The 18,045-nt window shown below is 46.5% G+C and overlaps 1 protein-coding gene across 1 annotated transcript; it reads left to right on the plus strand.

Annotated features, from left to right (window-relative positions):
- The first annotated feature begins 4,098 nt into the window (after window positions 1-4,098).
- MUS81 (MUS81 structure-specific endonuclease subunit) lies at window positions 4,099-16,098 on the plus strand. Its single transcript, XM_054984981.1, has 16 exons — window positions 4,099-4,233; window positions 5,032-5,164; window positions 6,080-6,228; window positions 7,518-7,616; window positions 7,821-7,901; window positions 8,106-8,194; window positions 8,683-8,853; window positions 9,222-9,326; window positions 10,515-10,642; window positions 11,376-11,488; window positions 12,527-12,643; window positions 12,839-12,934; window positions 13,975-14,097; window positions 14,443-14,546; window positions 15,220-15,303; window positions 15,660-16,098. Exons 1-16 carry the CDS (start codon window positions 4,120-4,122, stop codon window positions 15,724-15,726), a joined length of 1,773 nt encoding a protein of 590 aa, XP_054840956.1. The 5' UTR covers window positions 4,099-4,119; the 3' UTR covers window positions 15,727-16,098.
- Window positions 16,099-18,045: the final 1,947 nt, after the last annotated feature.

Raw genomic sequence — 18,045 nt, forward strand, 5'->3', positions numbered from 1 at the left:
CTTTTGGCTTCAAAACAGGAAACAGCCCTTCTGTTGGAAGAGCAACCTCTGCTCGTCATGCTTATATAAATCAGTCAAAAGATGGTACAGTCTTTTAAAGACAAGTCTCTACTTTCCTATCCCTAAAGGTCATGCCTTCCCTAGAGAATTCTAGCATTAACACGAACAATCAGCAGCTACAGAGAATTCCTGTGCCTTCCCTTGCAGAACTACAGTTCCCATGGCTCTTGGGGAAGAAAGAAAATTGTCAAACTATTCTAAGATTCTGTGGTGTGGATATGCCTCTCCTGAGTACAACTTCGCTCTCAGTGAGAGCGGAATATGAGTTTGTTAAAGGGTTTTATTAAACCGAAGTAACAGTTTCCATGGACTGCTTAATTAAGGTTAAATCGCCATTAAATCATGAATTTAATTCTGATGTGGTCAGAAGAGGCTCGTTATGTTCTTACTGATAGGCTTTGTGGGGAAACACTAATGAAATGGAAGAGAGCTATCTGTGTGGCAGGGAAGCTTGCAATGCTGTTTGGCTGCAACAGATCTACAAGGCTGCACATCTAGCTTCTGTTTATAAGGATTCTCTCTGCAGCCCAGACAAACTGGCTGAAGGCTGTAGGCAACTGACTTTTGTTTTGACTTGCCACGCATAATTGTTCTGAAGGCAACACTCACCACGAAGAGACTCTTATTAGAATCATGTGCAACTGCACCTTCAGCACATGTGTGGTCCGTGGAAAAGACACTGAATGAATACACATCTGGTCTTTTTTTTCTATTAAGAAAAAAGGAATCTTGGATATCTGGGGAAAATATACTTGCCTGCTTGAAGTATATGTCAGTGAATGCTGCAAATCACATTTTCCTTTTCTTGTCAGTATTCACTAGCATATTTCTGAGCGGTTAGCCTTTCATAGAACTCAACATAATCTGGGAAATTTAACTCCTCAAGGCTAGACTATTGTATTGCACTCTACATGGGTCTGCCCTTAAAGACAAGTTGGAAACTCCAGTTGGTACAGAATGCTGTAGCCTGGCTACTATCAGGTGGTAAATGTGTTATAGATCCAGAGGAGTTAGCCGTGTTATTCTGTAGTCGCAAAATAGTAAAGAGTCCAGTAGCACCTGACGAAGAGAGCTGTGGTTCTCGAAAGCTTATGCTACAATAAAGTTGGTTAGTCTAAAAGGTGCTACTGGACTCTTTACCATAATGGAATGTGTGTATCACTCCCATTGTGCAGACACTCCATTGGTTTCTGATCAGCTATGGTGCTCAATTTAAGGTTCTGGCTATCACCTACAAAGCTGTTAATGGGCTTGGTCTCACATAACTGCTGCTGCCCTCTTGCAAACAGATAAAATTGGAAGCCGCTTGTGTTGACCTGCATTCTCTGTGCTGGCTCCTTCCCACATGATGCAAGAGCCTGCCTGGAGCTATCATGAAGGCTCTTATGCTTCCAGCATTTTGCAGAATGTTCAGAGCAAAAATGTTCCAGAGAAAATGTATGGACTAAGGGTATAAAATTTATGGCATGCCAAACACTTAAGAGAAAATTGCTATAAGAAGTTTTTTAGATGATATATTACACCAAAAAATATTGGAAAAATGAGTAAGAAATATGTGGGATCATGCTGGAAGTGTAAAGCAGATGGTTCCTTCTTTCATGTGTGGTGGACATGTTAAAAAAGTAAAAAAAAATTCTGGAAAGACATACATGCTGAGATTCAGAAGATTTTTGTTATGAAACCTCAGGCTATGCTGTTGGGAATAATACCAGATAACATTGATAGAACATTACATGAACTATTTTGGTACTTGCTGATGGCAGCAAGAGTAGTAATGGCAAGCAAATGGAAAGAAGACTGCCCAACCAGGGAAATTTGGAAGGACAAAATGTTGGAATATGCGGTGATGGCAAAATTGACGAATTATGTAAATAGGAGGAAAATATTTGCATATAATAGATAAAATTTATAAGAGGTCTCAGTCTGGTAAATCTGAAAACGAATGTATATTGATATGTTTTATATTTTTTTCTTTTTCAAGATAAGGAATAATTAGAATCTTTTATAGTACTTTATATATATATATTAAAGGCCATGTTAATCAGTTATGTTAATAGGCAGTGTTGTTGTTAGTAATTGTTATTGTTAAAAATTGAAAGGATATTTGGAGTTATAATGAAATAAGTTTTTTATTATTAAATAACAAGCAGGAAAAGGTTTGTATACTGTTTGTGTAGTACAGATGGGAAAATATGTACTAGGTAGGCTCAGCAATTATATTAATTTCTGCTCTAATATTGATAAAGATCATGTTTTTGTACTCTGTATTTTAACAACCCTTGCAGCGCATCCTACTATACAAAAGGCTAAGCGTGTTTCAGGCAACTCACTTCCTACCCTGGTGTGCCACCAGAGGGCGCTGCCATGGAGGAAAGCCCAGAATAGGCAGCCCGTCCCTCCAAGAGCACACCACAGCAGGAAGCCCAGGTTGGGATCAGGCGAGGAGCAGGCAGCAATACCTGCCCCCCGCCTTCACCCAGCTGGGATCAGGAGCAGAGCAGGTGGCAATGCCCCCACACCCCACCATCACCCAGCTAGGATCAGGAGTGGAGCAGGTGGCAATACCCATCCAGTTGGGATCGGGAGTGGAGCAGGTGGCAATGCCCCCCGCCACCTTCACTCAGCTGGGATCAGGTGCAGAGCAAGTGGCAATGCGCAACACCTGCCTTTACCCAGCTGGGATCAGGAGCAGAGGAAAAACAGATGGCTACTCCCTTCCAGTCACAGGTACAACAAAGGACCAAGTCCACGGGAAGTAAAATGCAATACTCAACAGTAAATTTACAAAAGGTATATTCAAAGTGCAAGTGCTATAAATAGGGATCAGGAGCAGAGGAAGTGGCAATGCCCGCTCCCTCCCCACCATCACCCAGCTGGGATCAGGAGTGCAGCAGGTGGCAATACCCGCCCTCCCCGTTCATTCAGTTGGGATTTTCCAGTTCTCTACTCCTAGCCCCACTGTATTGTTTTATTAGAGAGCTTTGCTGTTTGATCAAATGGTTTTTCATATTTTGTAATGCATCTTGCGTCTTGGTGAGAAAAGCAGGCTGTGTGGGTTATGTGCCGTCCAGCTGCTTCCAAATTATGGGAACCGTATGAATTAATGGCCGTCACATGGCTAGCTCAGGCAAGTCCAATCTTGTCAGATCTTGGAAGGTAAGCAGGGTCAACCTTGGTTAGTAATTGGATGGGAGACTCCAATCCTATGCTTGTAAAATCTGCTGGAACATTGAGACATGCAATAGCAAACCACTCAGTTAGTCTCTTGCCTTGGAAACCCTAGTAGGGGTTGCCATAAATCAGCTATGACTTGAGGGCACTTTCCACCACTGCAACTTAATGACTTCCAAAACATTCTATCATTGAAAGCCTTGCTCAGGTCTTGCAGTCTGAACATTGCAGCCTCTATAAACGAATTTAAATTAATTAAGTGTAGGTGACGGGAAGGCAACGGCAAACCACCCTGTAACAAAAGTCAGCCAAGAAAAAGTCGAGATGTGACCTACACACTCCTCCCACTTTCTGGCCTGGATATAAGAACGATAGATCTTAACTGTATCTGACTAAAAAAATGACCTTTGACTCAGGGAACCTTGAATTCTGGAAATTTTTGTTATGTCTTTAAAGGCAGGCATCGTTTGTTCTATATTCTATAGCTGAGGGTCTAAAGAAATTGGTCAATGAATGGACCGTCTTAAATCCACACACATTTTTCACAAGCGCGCTCCTACAAATCCAATTATTTAGTTCATGCTGCTTGCTTTTTCCTCCCACAAAAGGTCAGGATGAAAGAGATCGATGAAGCTCCAATCCCCATCCGAGGCTGGGCGCGGCCCCTTGAGCTTGGCGCGCTCTCATCCCCAAAATGAACCCAGCGACCTTAACTCTGTAGCACCTTCCTGCCGCCAGGGGGAGCAGCGCGCACGCCCAGTACAGCTATGGGCCGCTCTGCCCTACGCATTTTCAAAGCCCGGTATTGGAAACTCTATGGTAAGGACGTTCGGCGGGTTCCGGGTTGAGGAAGTGAAGGCGGAAAAAGGTGTTCCCACCTTCCAGAAGATGCCGAAGCCTCCTCGAGAGTGTCCGAATCCTCTGTTCAAACGCTGGCTACAGGAATGGCACGATCAAGCTGCCGAGCGCGGCCGTTTTAGGCTCCAACGGGCTTATGAGCGGGTAGGCCACGCCTCCTTTGCATGCAAGCCACGCCCCTTAGTGGCCGGTTACGCCCTTTGGGAAATCTTCATTCGCCTCTTAGCCTAAACGACGCTCGTTTTAGCCCCGCCCATTAGTGCCTTCCCTTTTCTAACAAGCTGCTCCTGTCATAGAACATTATCCTTCTCTATTCAAAAAGTCGCATTGCCCTAGTCGTTATGCCGCATGGAATCAGCTATGTCCATGAGGTTGTGCATTATCCTCATGGGTGCATCTTACGATCTCTTCTGGCCATGATCTGTCTAAACCCACCATGGCTGAACTACCGCTTTCCTGAAGGGATCTTTGACTCTCGAAAGCTCATACCCTGGAAATCTAGTCAGTCTTTAAGGTGCTGTTGAACTCGAATCTTACTTTTCTACCACAGACCAATATGTCTACCCACCCGAATTTTTCCTGTAGTTCTGCTCTTTGGATACAATGGAGATTACAGGTGGAAGCCATGGTGTGGCAGAGCTGGGGCAGAGATTGGGCCAATCGCAGCAGGCTTAATCTGACACTGCTGGCTGCTGATGTTGTTTTCCAGAGGTCAATGCAGTGGCACAGTGAAGAAAGCAATTGAGTTGGCAGGCATGACCCTGCCTGCTTCACTTACAGGGTGTCAGTTACTCTTGCAGCCCAGGTGTTGGATGGAGGAGATGCTACCGGTTCTGCCCCCTTGCACCCTCTTTGCCCCTTGTCAAAGAAACCAGAGAGTGGGGAGTGAGTGGGTCAGATTTCCTTTTCCATCCTGTGGTTTGTCCTGCATCTCACCCACAGGCGCTGAGCTCCCTCCACAAGTATCCGCTCCCTCTGTGCAGTGGACGTGAAGCTCGGATCCTTCAATACTTTGGGGAGCACATTTGCCGCCAGTTAGATGAACAGCTGGAAAAGCACCGCTGTGTGCAGGACGGTAGGTTGATGGCAGGCATGGACGTTGAAAGCATGGAGATCCAGAGGGGTTAGCCGTGTTAGTCGGTAGTAGCAAAATAGTAAAGAGTCCAGTAGCACCTTTAAGAATAACCAACTGCATTGTAGCATAAGCTTTTGAGAGCCTCAGCTCTCTTCATCAGATGCGTCAGGCGTGTAGGATCAGATATATACAAAGATCTGTGGATATTCTGCTCTTCTAAGATTCTGCCCTCCTTCCCCGACAATTTTGTATGTGATGAACTGCTGGTAATAGATGGAGCCATGTTTGGGCCAGGCTTGGATTTTAACCTCCAAAGAGATGCTTAAGCAAAAGAAACTGAACATAAGAAACTGCTGCACTTTGAAACTGCTGGTCTGTTTAGCTCAATGTTGGCCACGTCAACTGGCAGCAGCTTTCTGGGTTTTCAGGCAGAGAAATGACTTTCCCAGCACCAGCTAAAATTCTTTGATGAGGAAGTACCCAGTGATTTGAAACTAGAACCTTCTGGGTGCAAAGCATGTCACACATGAGCTCCCTATCATAGAGTCACCCTCCTATCCCACCAGATGGGGAAGGTTTCTTTTATCTCACCCATGCTCCAGTGTGATGTTAAAATCAAATTCATGAGCAAATTCCTGTCCACTCACAAGTCTGCCCTGGTCACACGTAGCCATCATGGCTAGGTGACAGAGCTACAAACCAGTAAGCACCAGGATCAGAGATCTCACTTCAGCTGCAAGCTCACTCGGTGGCCCTGAGTGAGCCTTTCAGGTTTAGTCCCCCCAGTTGATATGTGGGGGGCTAATGATCCTCGGTTACTTTACAGGATTGTTGAAAGGTTTGCAACAGGATAACTGTGACGTATTCTGACTACCGTAGAAGTGCTGTTTGAATGCTAAGTTCTGTGCATTTCAGAACTGGTATCCCCAACTACCTCTGGGAGAGGGCAAGAAGATGGCGACCCTTCCAGCAACAAAGGTGCACTCAGTGCCAGTGATGACCCAGTGCTGCTGTCTGCTCCATGTTCCACAAAGTCAGACCAGCTTCAAGGGCAGCACTTAAAGGTAAGAACATGATGTGTTTTTGCAGTGCCCTTTGTTGCAATTTTTCTTTAGGTTAGCAGAGTATTCTTTTATAGGTCTGCAGTGAATCAATTCCAGCTTTATTCCCAGAGGAAAATCCTTTGTCTAATGTCAATCCTACAATTGATTATGTTCTGTTTCAGCATTTCTTCAACTCTGTATTGGATTCTTGCTAATGCTGTGTCTTTGTGAACTTGTATTTATTTACCCTATGGCATGGTTTACAGAAATGTCCTGAAACTGTATGGAAATGTCCTTGATACTGATTATACAAGAGCCCCATGGCGCAGAGTGGTAAGCTGCAGTACTGCAGCCCAAGCTCTGCCCACGACCCGAGTTTGATCCTGGTGGAAGCCGGGTTCAGGTAGCCGCCTCAAGGTTGATTCATCCTTCCAAGGTTGGTAAAATGAGTACCCAGTTTCCTGGGGGTAAAGTGTAGATGACTGGGGAAGGCAATGGCAAACCACTCTGTAAAAAAGTCTGCCAAGAAAACATCATGGTGCGACGTCCCCCATGGGTCAGTAATGACTCGGTGCTTGCACAGGGGACTGCCTTTACCTACTGATTATACTAATCTCACACTGTGCAATCTCCCTTGACTCTCAGTGAGAAAGGCGGACAATAAATAATAAATAAAAAATAAATAACCACTGAAACAAAACGCTTAATAATTAAAAAATCTAGACTGTAACAGAGTCTTGTGTAAACCAGAAGTTTACATCCTTCATTTAATGCAAATAAAAAGCTATTACCTCACTTGCTCTTTTCAGGGCCATTCCCAAAACATCAGTTGTCTGAGGGGCACACCCCAGGTTCTTTTCCTTAGGTACAGCCATAGAGCTAAGAAAATTCTAGAGTGGCACACAGTTCTGACTTTCTAGTAGCAAAGAAATAGCTGCCTTTGGTTGTAGGGCTGTGATGCAGATAGCTTAAGTTGAAAACCATTCTGTTTCCCCATCTTCTATCTTAACAGTAGCCTATTGTCCAGAGTACAGGTTGCGCGTCAAAACAATCAGATGTTGCGGCACACTCATTTCTTTTAACACCAACCATAGCTTTTCATGATCTACACAGTTGAAAGCTTTGCTGTAATCTATAAAAACATAGGCTGATTTTTTCCTGAAATTCTCTGGTGTGCTAAATACTCCATTAACAATCGTAAATTTGTGATATGATCTCTAGTGCTTCTTCCTTCTGTTTAGGTTCTCAGAGAGAACTCCTGGGAGGAATCCGTAAGGGGAGGCACACTCTATTCTTCTTTCTGCTTTTAGAAATCGAAGCCTGCGACACAGCGACGTGCCCGTGGATACTTCCCTGCTCAGCGTTCTGGGGCCTATGCCGTGTTGGTGGCTCTTTACCAGGACAGCACTGTATGATATGGGCGCTGCTCAAAATCGAACAAAAGGCATATGGAGATTGGGGCGGGGGGAGTTGGGAGAACTGGAATTTGGGGGATTGTGAGTTTTGGACTCTTGGATTTCCCACTACTTAGAAGGCTGTGGAGTACGGTGAGAGGGAGGGCAGAACTCTGTGAAAGAAAGTTAAAACCTGTACTGTTGTAATGCTTTTCACAGAGTCCTCATACTCGCGGATACCTGACAAAGTCAGAGCTTCAGCAAGCAGCCCAGCCTCTGTGTGATAAATCTTTCTTTCTGGTGAGTCGCTGCCTGTTCTTACGACCCGGAGTGAATGTTGTTGGTTGCTGCTGCAATATGATCTAAGTGCACCTTTTTTTTTTCCAGCCTCCTCCTCCCCTGATTTTCTCTGCTTATCATTCATGTCTCTTTTAAAGGAGGATAATATTCCTTAGCCAGATCCAAAGCTTTGATTATCATGTTATTTTTCCCCCCTTCTGGCAGGCTGGTCCTGGGAGTAAGATCACTGCCTGGTCTGCAGTCAGCACTTTGATTCGCAAGGAGCTCGTCCTCAAGACCAATATCCCAGCTAGGTGAGGGTATTGTACTACAGAGACCTGGGGTGAAGCTGAATCTATAGGGAGTATGTAGCCTAGGTTGGTTTATGACTTTTTCCTCATAATCTGCTAATGGGTTCCCAAGATAAATTCATGAGTGCTCAAAATTTTATTTAAAAAAATCTCCTGAAGCAGTCTGGATTCTAGAAGGGACGCTGATATTCCTAGAAGGCCTTGCCATGTTGTAGGACGCCAGTCATCATGTCTGTGTGGAGTCCACGATTAAGTTGTGGGGAAGGTCAATCCGTCTCCTGTCTAGGGGAACCCATTTGCCTGTGTGCCCCTGTTCACAGTGATCTTGGACATGTGGCCTATTATAATGGAATGCTTTGCCTGGGATTGGCGAGGGTGGGAAACAGCAGCTGTCATGAGGTGCAAGAGAGACGGCTAGAGGAATGATAGGACGGAGAGTCTTGTGGGGCCTGAGTGGAGGCAGCTTTGACTCATCTGCTCTGCTTTGGCAGGTATTCTCTGACAGAGGCCGGGTTAGCCTTGGCCAAGGAGCTGTTAGCTTTGGGGAAACCGCCTCTTTCACTGGATAATGACCTCACGCTCCCAGCTGCTGGACCTGCAGAGCCCGTGCTGGTTTCAGAGGGAGATGATGGACAGCACTCAGACCAAGATGTCTCCTCTGAGTGAGTAGCTTCCCTGATCCCAAAGTTGCAGGCCAAATGGCCTTTTCCGGGGATGGGGGAAGAGAGCGGGGAGGCTCAGTTGAATGGCAGGGATGGTGAAATTACCAGAGGGTGGCTGTTGAAGCAAAGACTATGGCTGGCCACAATGTAGTGATAGCTTGCTGCCTCCTGGCTCCCAAGGAATTCAGGGAGTTGGCTGTGATTTATGCTAACCACACTCTCTGGCACACCCTGGCCCTAGTGTGTCTTAGGAGCAACATGCTTGTGGACAGGAGGAGTGAGTCTATACCGGGATCTCCTAGCCAAATGGTGGGAGACGTTCAGGGCTCCAGAGGAACTCACTGGATTTTTCTTTTTTATTTCTCCAGGGAAAACTTTGAGGAGCCAAGAGGAAAAGGGTTTAAACCCCAGTTTGCACTTCATCCAGGACAATTTGACATTATTCTGTGTGTGGATTTCATTGAAACCACAGGGTAAACAACAGCTGTGATGAAGGCAGGTTCAGGGGTGGGGGGAATGGCCGGGGGGGGGGGGAAGTGATGGTCAGAGGTCCTTGTTTGTTGTGGTTTTATTCCAGGGCTGCATTCCAGGGTTTCCCCATTGCCTTCCTGTCTGAGGAGGGGGAAAGACATAATTTTTGTCTTAATATTGCAGTGCAGGACTGTCCAGTGTAGCTAGCCAAAGTGCTACTGACGTTTCTCAGGGTTACTGTCCCTTTACATCTTGGTCTTTTGTTTTACAGCTGCTTCTCTTATCCATTTAACTCTTAAACTCTTATCAGTTTGTGTTCCCTTACAGCAGCCATTGCTTTCCCAAATTGACCCTCCGTGATCATTTTGTGTTCTTTGAGGCTGACTTAAGCAGTCACTTACTTACCTTCTTTAAGATGGGTAGCCTTGTTGGAGAGCAGGATTTGAGTCCAGTAGCTCCTTAAAGGCCAACTAGATTTCCAGGTCATGTTGCTTTCGAGAGTCAGAAGAACTCCTTTTGCCAGACTCTCCGAAATCTCATATCCTGGAAATGTAGTTAGTCTTTAAGGAGCTACTGGACCCGAATCTTGCACTTTTACTTTCTTTTCTTTTTTGGTTTGTTATGTTCATGATTGTGCTGCTACAAAAAAGAGCAATTGCTTTGGCTACAAAGAGAAAAACAGTAATTAAGCAGCTCCTCTTCTTCTAGTAAATGTAGGATTAAGAATTAATCACAGAGCAAACAAGATGTAACTAATTAAGCAGATCAAGGAAATGACTGTATAACAAATGAGGAACGTTGTAAAGGATAGTTGAGCAAAGAAGAGGAAGCTGTGCTGAGAGGGGCTTACTTCTGAAGAAACAGTGGTGGAACCTTGCTGATAGGTGTAGGCATTGGCCACTTTTTATGGGAAAGGTACAGTCCTGATTTGAATTCCACTTAGAGCTGATTGCAGAGGAGGAATGACTGACCACTGCAAAAGTATTCTGGTGTGGACATAATTGCAGCGGCCAGTGAGCCAAGGGCTTCTGTGAATGGGTGTGGCCGGAACGACCTGGAGCTCCCTTATTTCGAAGGCTGGGATTGTTATTTCAGGATAACAACCTAACAAACTTGGGATAAGCCCTTCCAGATTCCTAACCACATAAACAAGCTCTAAATACCTGCCTCCCCCTCCTTTTTCCTTTTAGGGGCCCCACATCCCGCAAACGAGACTTGGTGCATGAACTCGAGCGAAACAGTGTTCCTTTCAGCATCCGGAAGCTTCATGTTGGAGATTTCCTCTGGGTTGCCAGGGAGAGGCACTCTCTGGCTGCAGGTGGGAGGTGTTTGGATCCTGGTTGCTCTTGAAGCCCATCAAGTCCTGAGCTGGCAGGGAACTGGAGCCGCTTGCTCCTGGAGATCATTTTCTTTACCATGGGCTGGGATTCTCTTTGTAGCTTTTTTCTTCTAGTTTTAGCAACAAGATGACCAGCAGTGCACCCAACAGGGGGAAGTTTCTTCAGGCCTGCTGCAGTCCCACAGATCATACAGGTCTCTTGTGGTTCCTAAGCAAATCATACCTATTCCCAGAGGACAAAGAGTGGGTAGTAATGAGAAGAGGCAAAGAAGAGAACAGAAGTCCTTCTCTCGTGTCCTTTTGTCTTTCCTGATTGACCACGTTCAAGCTACATCAGATAGTGTAACATTTATGCATTTGCCCTACATTCTCTGAAGTTCAAAGCAGTTCACAACACATGATAAAATGATAGGAAAAATCAAGCATTTAAGCAAATAAAAACGAAGTATCACGGCACTGCTGTCATTTTCGCCCAGTCAACAATCCATACAAAACTTCTAAAATCTTCTCATAGGCAGAGCTGTGTGAATTTCCTCCCATTCCAGAGGAGAGGGAACAGCCACCGAAAAAAGAGCAAGATCCCTCATCATGGCCTGGGATGTAATGGTGCGGGGGGGGGGAGCGGGGGGAGGCAAAACAAAGAACCCCTGTGGTGAAGATCAGAGCTGGCGTGTGGGTGGGTGGTTATTCTAATCTGCCTCTTCCCTTTCAGGGCCGCTACAACCTCTTACAGCTCGGGAGCTGGTGCTGGACTATGTGGTGGAACGGAAGCGGATGCCTGATCTGTGCGGCAGCATCATTGATGGCCGTTTTCGTGAGCAGAAGGTGCCGGGTTATGGATTAGGGTCGGCAAACGGGGGGGGGGGGGTTTGAGATGGCTGGAAGAAGAGGCAGGGCTTGGCGTCAGTACCTGTGTTGAGTGGCCCTGCAGAGTTCTTTCCAGAGTTTATATGTACACATGTGTATATGTACGTGCACTCATGGACCCCTCCCCTTCAAAGCCGAACACTCGGCTGTTCAGCAGATGTCTGTTGTTCTTGAATTTAATCATTGGATAAAGAGTGACTATATGGAGAGAGACTGTGTGTGTTTGCAATGTGTGTATCTACCAGTATCTCTATCCTTCAGATGATAATTCCAGATAGGATAGCTGCATTAGTCTCTAGTGGCAGTATAAAACAATTCAGCTCAGTTCTGATTCACGGAAGCTTATTATTTATTTTGTATTTCTAATTTTATATCCCGTTTTTCTCCCCAACGGGGACCCATAGTGGTTTACATCACTCTTCCCCTCCACTGTATCCTCACAACAACCCTGTGGGGTAGGTTAGGCTGAGAAAATGTGACCGACACAAGCTTCTGTGACAGAGCAGAGATTCACACCTGGTTTTCTTAGCGCAAGACTCTAACCACCATGTACCTCTGGCTCGCTGGAATAAATTCTGTTAGTCTCCAAGGTGCCACTGTTTTATTTTATTATCCTTTTAGAGGGTGTTCAGGAGATTAAGTGCTATACTCACAGGGCTTTTTTCAGCTGGAACGTGGTGGAACGGAGTTCTGGAACCGCTTGAAAATGGTCACATGGCTGGTGGCCCCGCCCCCTGATCTCCAGACAGAGGGGAGTTTAGATTGACCTCCATGCCGCTGGGCGGCGCGGAGGGCAATCTAAACTCCCCTCTGTCTGGAGATCAGGGGGCGGGGCCACCAGCCATGTGACCATTTTCTCTGAGGGCAACCTACTGAGTTCCACCACCTCTTTTCCCAGAAAAAAAGCCCTATATACTCAGATCACATGCTAATAACCCAGCCCTGGGCAGGTTATAAACTGGCCCAGCAAGTCACAACCTCTTTCTTTTCATCCAGTTCCGTCTACGGCAGTGTGGCATTTCCCACCCCATCTACCTGGTTGAAGATTCAGGCTCTGTGCAACACCTCAGCCTCCCCGAAAAGACTCTGCAGCAAGCAATCACCAACACCCAGGTACGGACGCTCCTCTGCTCAGGTATCTCCAGAGATTTGGCCCAGAATCCACTGCAGCTTTAGATTCCCTTCTCCTTTCCAAACTAGTGTCTGCTGTCCTTATTGACTTGGGTGTTGCTCACATAGGGCATTGATGGAACTGGTGGATGAGAGCCAGCTACATTTTACTGACCCAACAACCTACAATTCTTCCAGGTGGTGGATGGATTCTTTGTCAAACGCACCCGTGATATTCGGGAATCGGCTGCATATCTGACTATTATGACGCGTCACCTGACCAAGTTGTACGGGGTGAGTTCTGAGTGTGGGGGAGCAGAGGGGCTTCACAACCTGAAAATATTTGCAGATATTTCTTGATTTTTAAAAAAAGGTTAAATGAAATGACTTGAGCAAAGCCTGGAAGCCACATCTGTAATGGACCCTCCATGTACAGATTAGATATACTTTTGAGTAGCAGTAGAAAAGAGCAAGAGTCCAGTAGCACCTATAAGACTAACAACGTTTGTGGTAGGGGATGAGCTTTCGTGAGCCACAGCTCACTTCTTCAGATACAGCTAGAATGTGAGTCCATCTGTCTTTATATCTTAGTGAGTAGCAGCTGCGGTAGGTAGACCAATAGGGGAGGGCTTTTGCCTTTGTGTTCTTGTGAACTTCAGAGGGCTCGAGCTGACCTCTCGTGGAAACAGGAGGCTCTTCCATGCAGCCAACCATGGTAACTTTTGTGTTCTTATCCTGCTGCCAATTCAAGGTGTGTAGGGGCTGGTTGAGATTATTCAGCGGTGCTTGTAAGGCACTCTGCAGATGCTCAGGAATACTCTTTATTATTTTGCACACAGATCATAGGTTCTGCAGTGTTTAATTGATCAAGTCTTCGGCCGCCTATACAGGAGCCCTCAGTAAAGCAAGTAGCATGGTGGGGGTTTTTTTTGTCTGTTCATGTGTTGTTACGAGTGCTTCCAGAATCCATAGGTCACAAACACTGTCCTGGAAGAGGCTTTCCCTCTACTGCCCTGGTACAACCCATCTTAAAAACAAAGATTTTTGCCCCTTCAAATTTATTGGATTTTTTAATGCAAAGACATACAGATTCCATCAAATCAGTTCCACTTTAAGTATGATGTCTTGTCTCTGGTGACAGCAGAGGAAAAAAGTGGCCTGGGCTTGCGTGCTGGTCCCTCTGCTAGAAATCAAGAGTTTATAAAAAGAAGATGGTGATCAGTAGAGACCAGGAATTTGGGGAGGAGGGAGGGTGGAGTGATGCTGTGGTTCTGAACCCAGAATCTAGAGTTGTCTGCTGAGGCCAGCTATGGATCCCTTTCTCTTTCTCCTAGGACAAAACCCTTCTAAGTTGTACCAAGGAGGAGTTGGAGCGTGAGCGCCCCCTGCAGCCCAGAGATGACTCTTGCATGCTCCTGAACTTTGCTGAATTTAATGAGGGAGCTGTGAAGAACAAGGTTTGTTGAGCAAGAAACAGGGTTGCACAGGAGGCACACGTACATTTGAAAAGGGGTGCAGAGTGGCTCTTGCTCTAAAAGTTGACCTTATGGATCTGGAAGTAACAAGAAGCTGCCTTTCGATCTTCCATATCCCAAATATGCATTGCATCTGTTTATAAATTTCTGTGACTCTTCCGGTTTGCAAATACTCCATAATTTGTCCTTCCGACAACCTTGGTGGGCAGGTCTCTGTCTTTGGCCTTTTGGGCCTGAATGAAGAAGTGAAAATTTCAGGGGGAGAGATCCACCCATCCTTACCTCTGCTGTCTCTTACCCCTGCTGTTCCTCTCCCTCCGACCTCAGTCCCAGACAGTGAAGGAGGTCTTTGCTCGGCAGCTCATGCAAATCAGCGGCATCAGTGGAGAGAAAGCAGCTGCCGTCTTGGAGCAATACAAGACACCAGCCAGGTATGGCCGGGAACTCTTCTTGCCTTTACCTTTTGAGACAACTATCAATGGATTCACTTAAAGTGCAGACCCCTGAACCTGAATGGCCCATCTCAAAAAGGATGGCGCAGAAGAAGGCAACTAAAGCCATCAAATTTGGGTGGAATGCCTTCCTTATGAGGGCTACCCTGCTATAAGGCAGCCACCTCAGGGAATGGATGTTGGATGCCTCAAGTGTGACAGAGTGGAAGGGAAGCCGAACTGATCCATAGAGCCCCATTCCTGATTTTTTAAATCTTGTTGGGAGTGAGCGTGGGGAGTACTGGGCTGGATGGATCTTCTGGGCTGATCCAGAAAGGCTGCTCTTGTGGGGCTGGGGGGCGGGGGGGGACAGTAAAGGAGAGGATCCCCTCCTGCTGGAAAAATCTCCCATGGAGAGAATTCCACATGCCATGAAGCCAGCAGTGAAAAGCAGCACCATCTCTTTCCCACCTGTAAAAACCGAGTCTTCCAAAAAGCAGTTTAAACGTTTCCAAAAAAGCCAGCCCTTCTGTATGTCCTGCTGCGGAGTTTGTGATGCTGTATTCCTTTGGGGAGAAAAGAACGTGAAGGGGCTTCCAGGTGGCAGGTGCAGCTGGTGGTGGGGCAAAAGGGCCATTCCACTCCTGGTTGTTTTCTCTCTCTCTTCATGCAGCCTTCTGGCAGCCTACGCCGCCTGCAAAACTGCACCAGAGCAAGAGAAGCTACTCGGTGGCGTCAGATGTGGCAAGCTGCAGAGGTGAGCAGTGGCGCTGTCTGGCCTCCCCTATACCCAGTTTGGTGCTTATTCTCTCCAGGCATGATTCAGCAGGAAGTTTTCTTCTGCAAAGCCCCAAAACTGTAGGATTTTCTGGTACCTCGAAGGATCAAAGTGGGCCTGGCTTTGAGAAGCGGCATGGTCCAGGGCCAGCTTTTGCTGTGTACTTACTGAACAAGCAAGGGGCTGGAGAAGGGCCTGCCCCATCTCCCTTGCACCTACGGAGTTTCTTGGAGACAGTACAGCTGTGTCCTGGTTGGGGAAAGTGTTGGGGTTACCCTCCCCCTCCCCACTAATGCTGCCTCTTCTTTCTTTGCTCCCTCTTTTTCCATTCCTAGGAACTTGGGTCCTGCTCTGAGCAAAATCTTGGCGCAGTTATACTGTACCCCAGGACCCCTGCTTTGAACCCCTGGCAAGGGTGTGAATGGAAGAGGTCAGCAGCATACAAGCTGGGTCTCCGTGACCAAAACTGCTCCAGGCATCAGCATCTAAGTCTAGCTCAAGCAAACGTGACAAACATAAGTGCCAGGGGAAAGAGTCGGTAGGTGGCTGGTATGTTGGCACGCTGTCAGATAGCAGATGCTTATTAGCCAGAGAGCCACTTCTTTGCTGCAGGCTCACAAAGGAGCCAGGCGTATTCGTCTTGGAGGCTTTGGGGAAGAGCTTCTGTTGAGACGCTTTAGTGCTAAATAATATTTTTCCTGATGAACTATATTTTCCCCTGACCCGTTTTTTTTTTTAAATCTGTTGTTTACATTCCAATAAAGTTACATTTTAGTTTTCAGTCACAGAAGACTACTTGATCTCTCCAAGGGAGAGAATCCTTGGTATTGGAAATGGGAGAGAAAGCAGGGAAACACACCTATCTCCTCTTCCAAGCAAACAAGGGAGTCTGGCCTGGGCCATCAGGTACCCATCAGGTACAAAATCAGCCACCCATCATCCTCTCTGCTGCTCAAGCGCCTCTGCATCATGAGGCACAATTTGTGAGGAAGTTGGGTACAGGCCTCGTTTAAAACAAGAGGGAGGTGCACAAGAGTGTTACTTTTTGCTTTAATAGGAAAGGCCAGTTTGGTGTTCTACTTTAAGTCGCCTCTCGGGCTCCACGCCACTTGATAGGGCAGTCCCACCAGAACTTGAAGGGCTTGGGAAAAAACATAGCTGTTTGTGTGAACCCAGCCTTAGAGGCGCGAAGGTCAGGAAAGAAAATCCCACCCCTTCCAGGCCAGCTCACTTCCTCCGTGTTCCTGATGCCCTCGGTTGACAGGGAAGGAAGCATTAAAATACTTTCAGCATGATCGTTGGAAGAATTTGTAATATTTGAAGACAAATATTATTACTTTCCCCCTGTCCACATTTTAGGGTCCCACCTTGCCTGATTTTCAGACTGCCCTTCCTAAAGAGACGCTGGAAAAACAGACGAGGGCTTTTGGCTGATTTTCAGTGACTTCTTTAGATGCCTCATTCAGCGCGGTGCCTAATTTCAGCCACCTATTAGTAAACAGTGACTACTCTGTCTGCCCTTAATACTAAGTATAATTGAACCCCCATCCATGAATAAACTTTTTAAAGAAAGATACTTTCATAAACGTATAAAATGAAAGCGATTGCCGTAACCCGTTTTTTACCCAGTACTTTCACTGCTGTTGTTTTCTCCAGACAGCAACAAGCAGCCATTGATGTGCTTCTCTGCTTCCCTTTTTAACCTCTTCCCCCCCCCCCCCCAAATTAAGAATCGGGAATGGAAGAAATCTCACCATATTTCTCGAAAAATATATATACTTGGAGAACTTACCTACTCTTAAAATTGAGTCAGAAAGGAAGGACTGTTCTTCCCATTAACATTTGGACCCGACTGCCATGTGCTAATGTGACACTGTTGCTACTGTGAGTGGCTTTGAAGAAGGCACTGAAAGAAGAGGCTGTTGGTGGCATTTAGACATAACTGTGAAGGTCCAGCGAGGCGGGGAGCTACCTGCAGAAAGAGCCTTTCCTATGGGCAGGTTGATGGAACCAGAAACCAGCCGCTTTTGCTAGGTATCTCCAGGGCTTTTTTCCAGCAGGAACACGGGGGAACGGAGTTCCGGAACCTCTTGAAAATGGCCACATGGCTGGTGGCCCCGCCCCCTGAACTCCAGACAGAGGGGAGTTTAGATTGCCCTCCATGGAGGGCAATCTAAACTCCCCTCTGTCTGGAGTTCAGGGGGCGGGGCCACCAGCCATGTGACCATTTTCCCCGAGGGCAACCCACTGAGTTCCACCACCTCTTTTCCCAGAAAAAAAGCCCTGGGTATCTCCATGTGACACAGCTGCACCTAGTTGTGCCCACCACGAGCGTTAGTTCAGCACCAAAAGCTAGAAATGGAACCTCGTGATGTCTGCATGCTCTGAACACTTCACACGTTCTCTTGTTATTGACAGCCCTGAATGGGAGGCCAACATTGTTACACCGTTTTTGCAGGGAGTGTGAAGAAGAGCGGTTTGCCTAAATGTCCCCAGTGAGTTCATAGCTTGAGATAAGCGTTGTAACACTCCAGCCCTTCCATCAAACATGAGAGGTTCAGCTCCTCCCACATGATTTATGAACTTCCCAAGCTGGTCATTTGGCGGGCTACTTCCAGCAACAGAATACTGGACTAATGGACGGGTGGGGTCAGTCCCTCGTGGCAATTGTGATAGGTTTGTGGCTGTTTCACACAGACACGCATAGCCACAGTGACTCAG

This window comes from Eublepharis macularius, chromosome 1 (genome assembly GCF_028583425.1).
Source record: "Eublepharis macularius isolate TG4126 chromosome 1, MPM_Emac_v1.0, whole genome shotgun sequence".
Taxonomy (NCBI): Eukaryota; Metazoa; Chordata; class Lepidosauria; order Squamata; family Eublepharidae; genus Eublepharis; species Eublepharis macularius.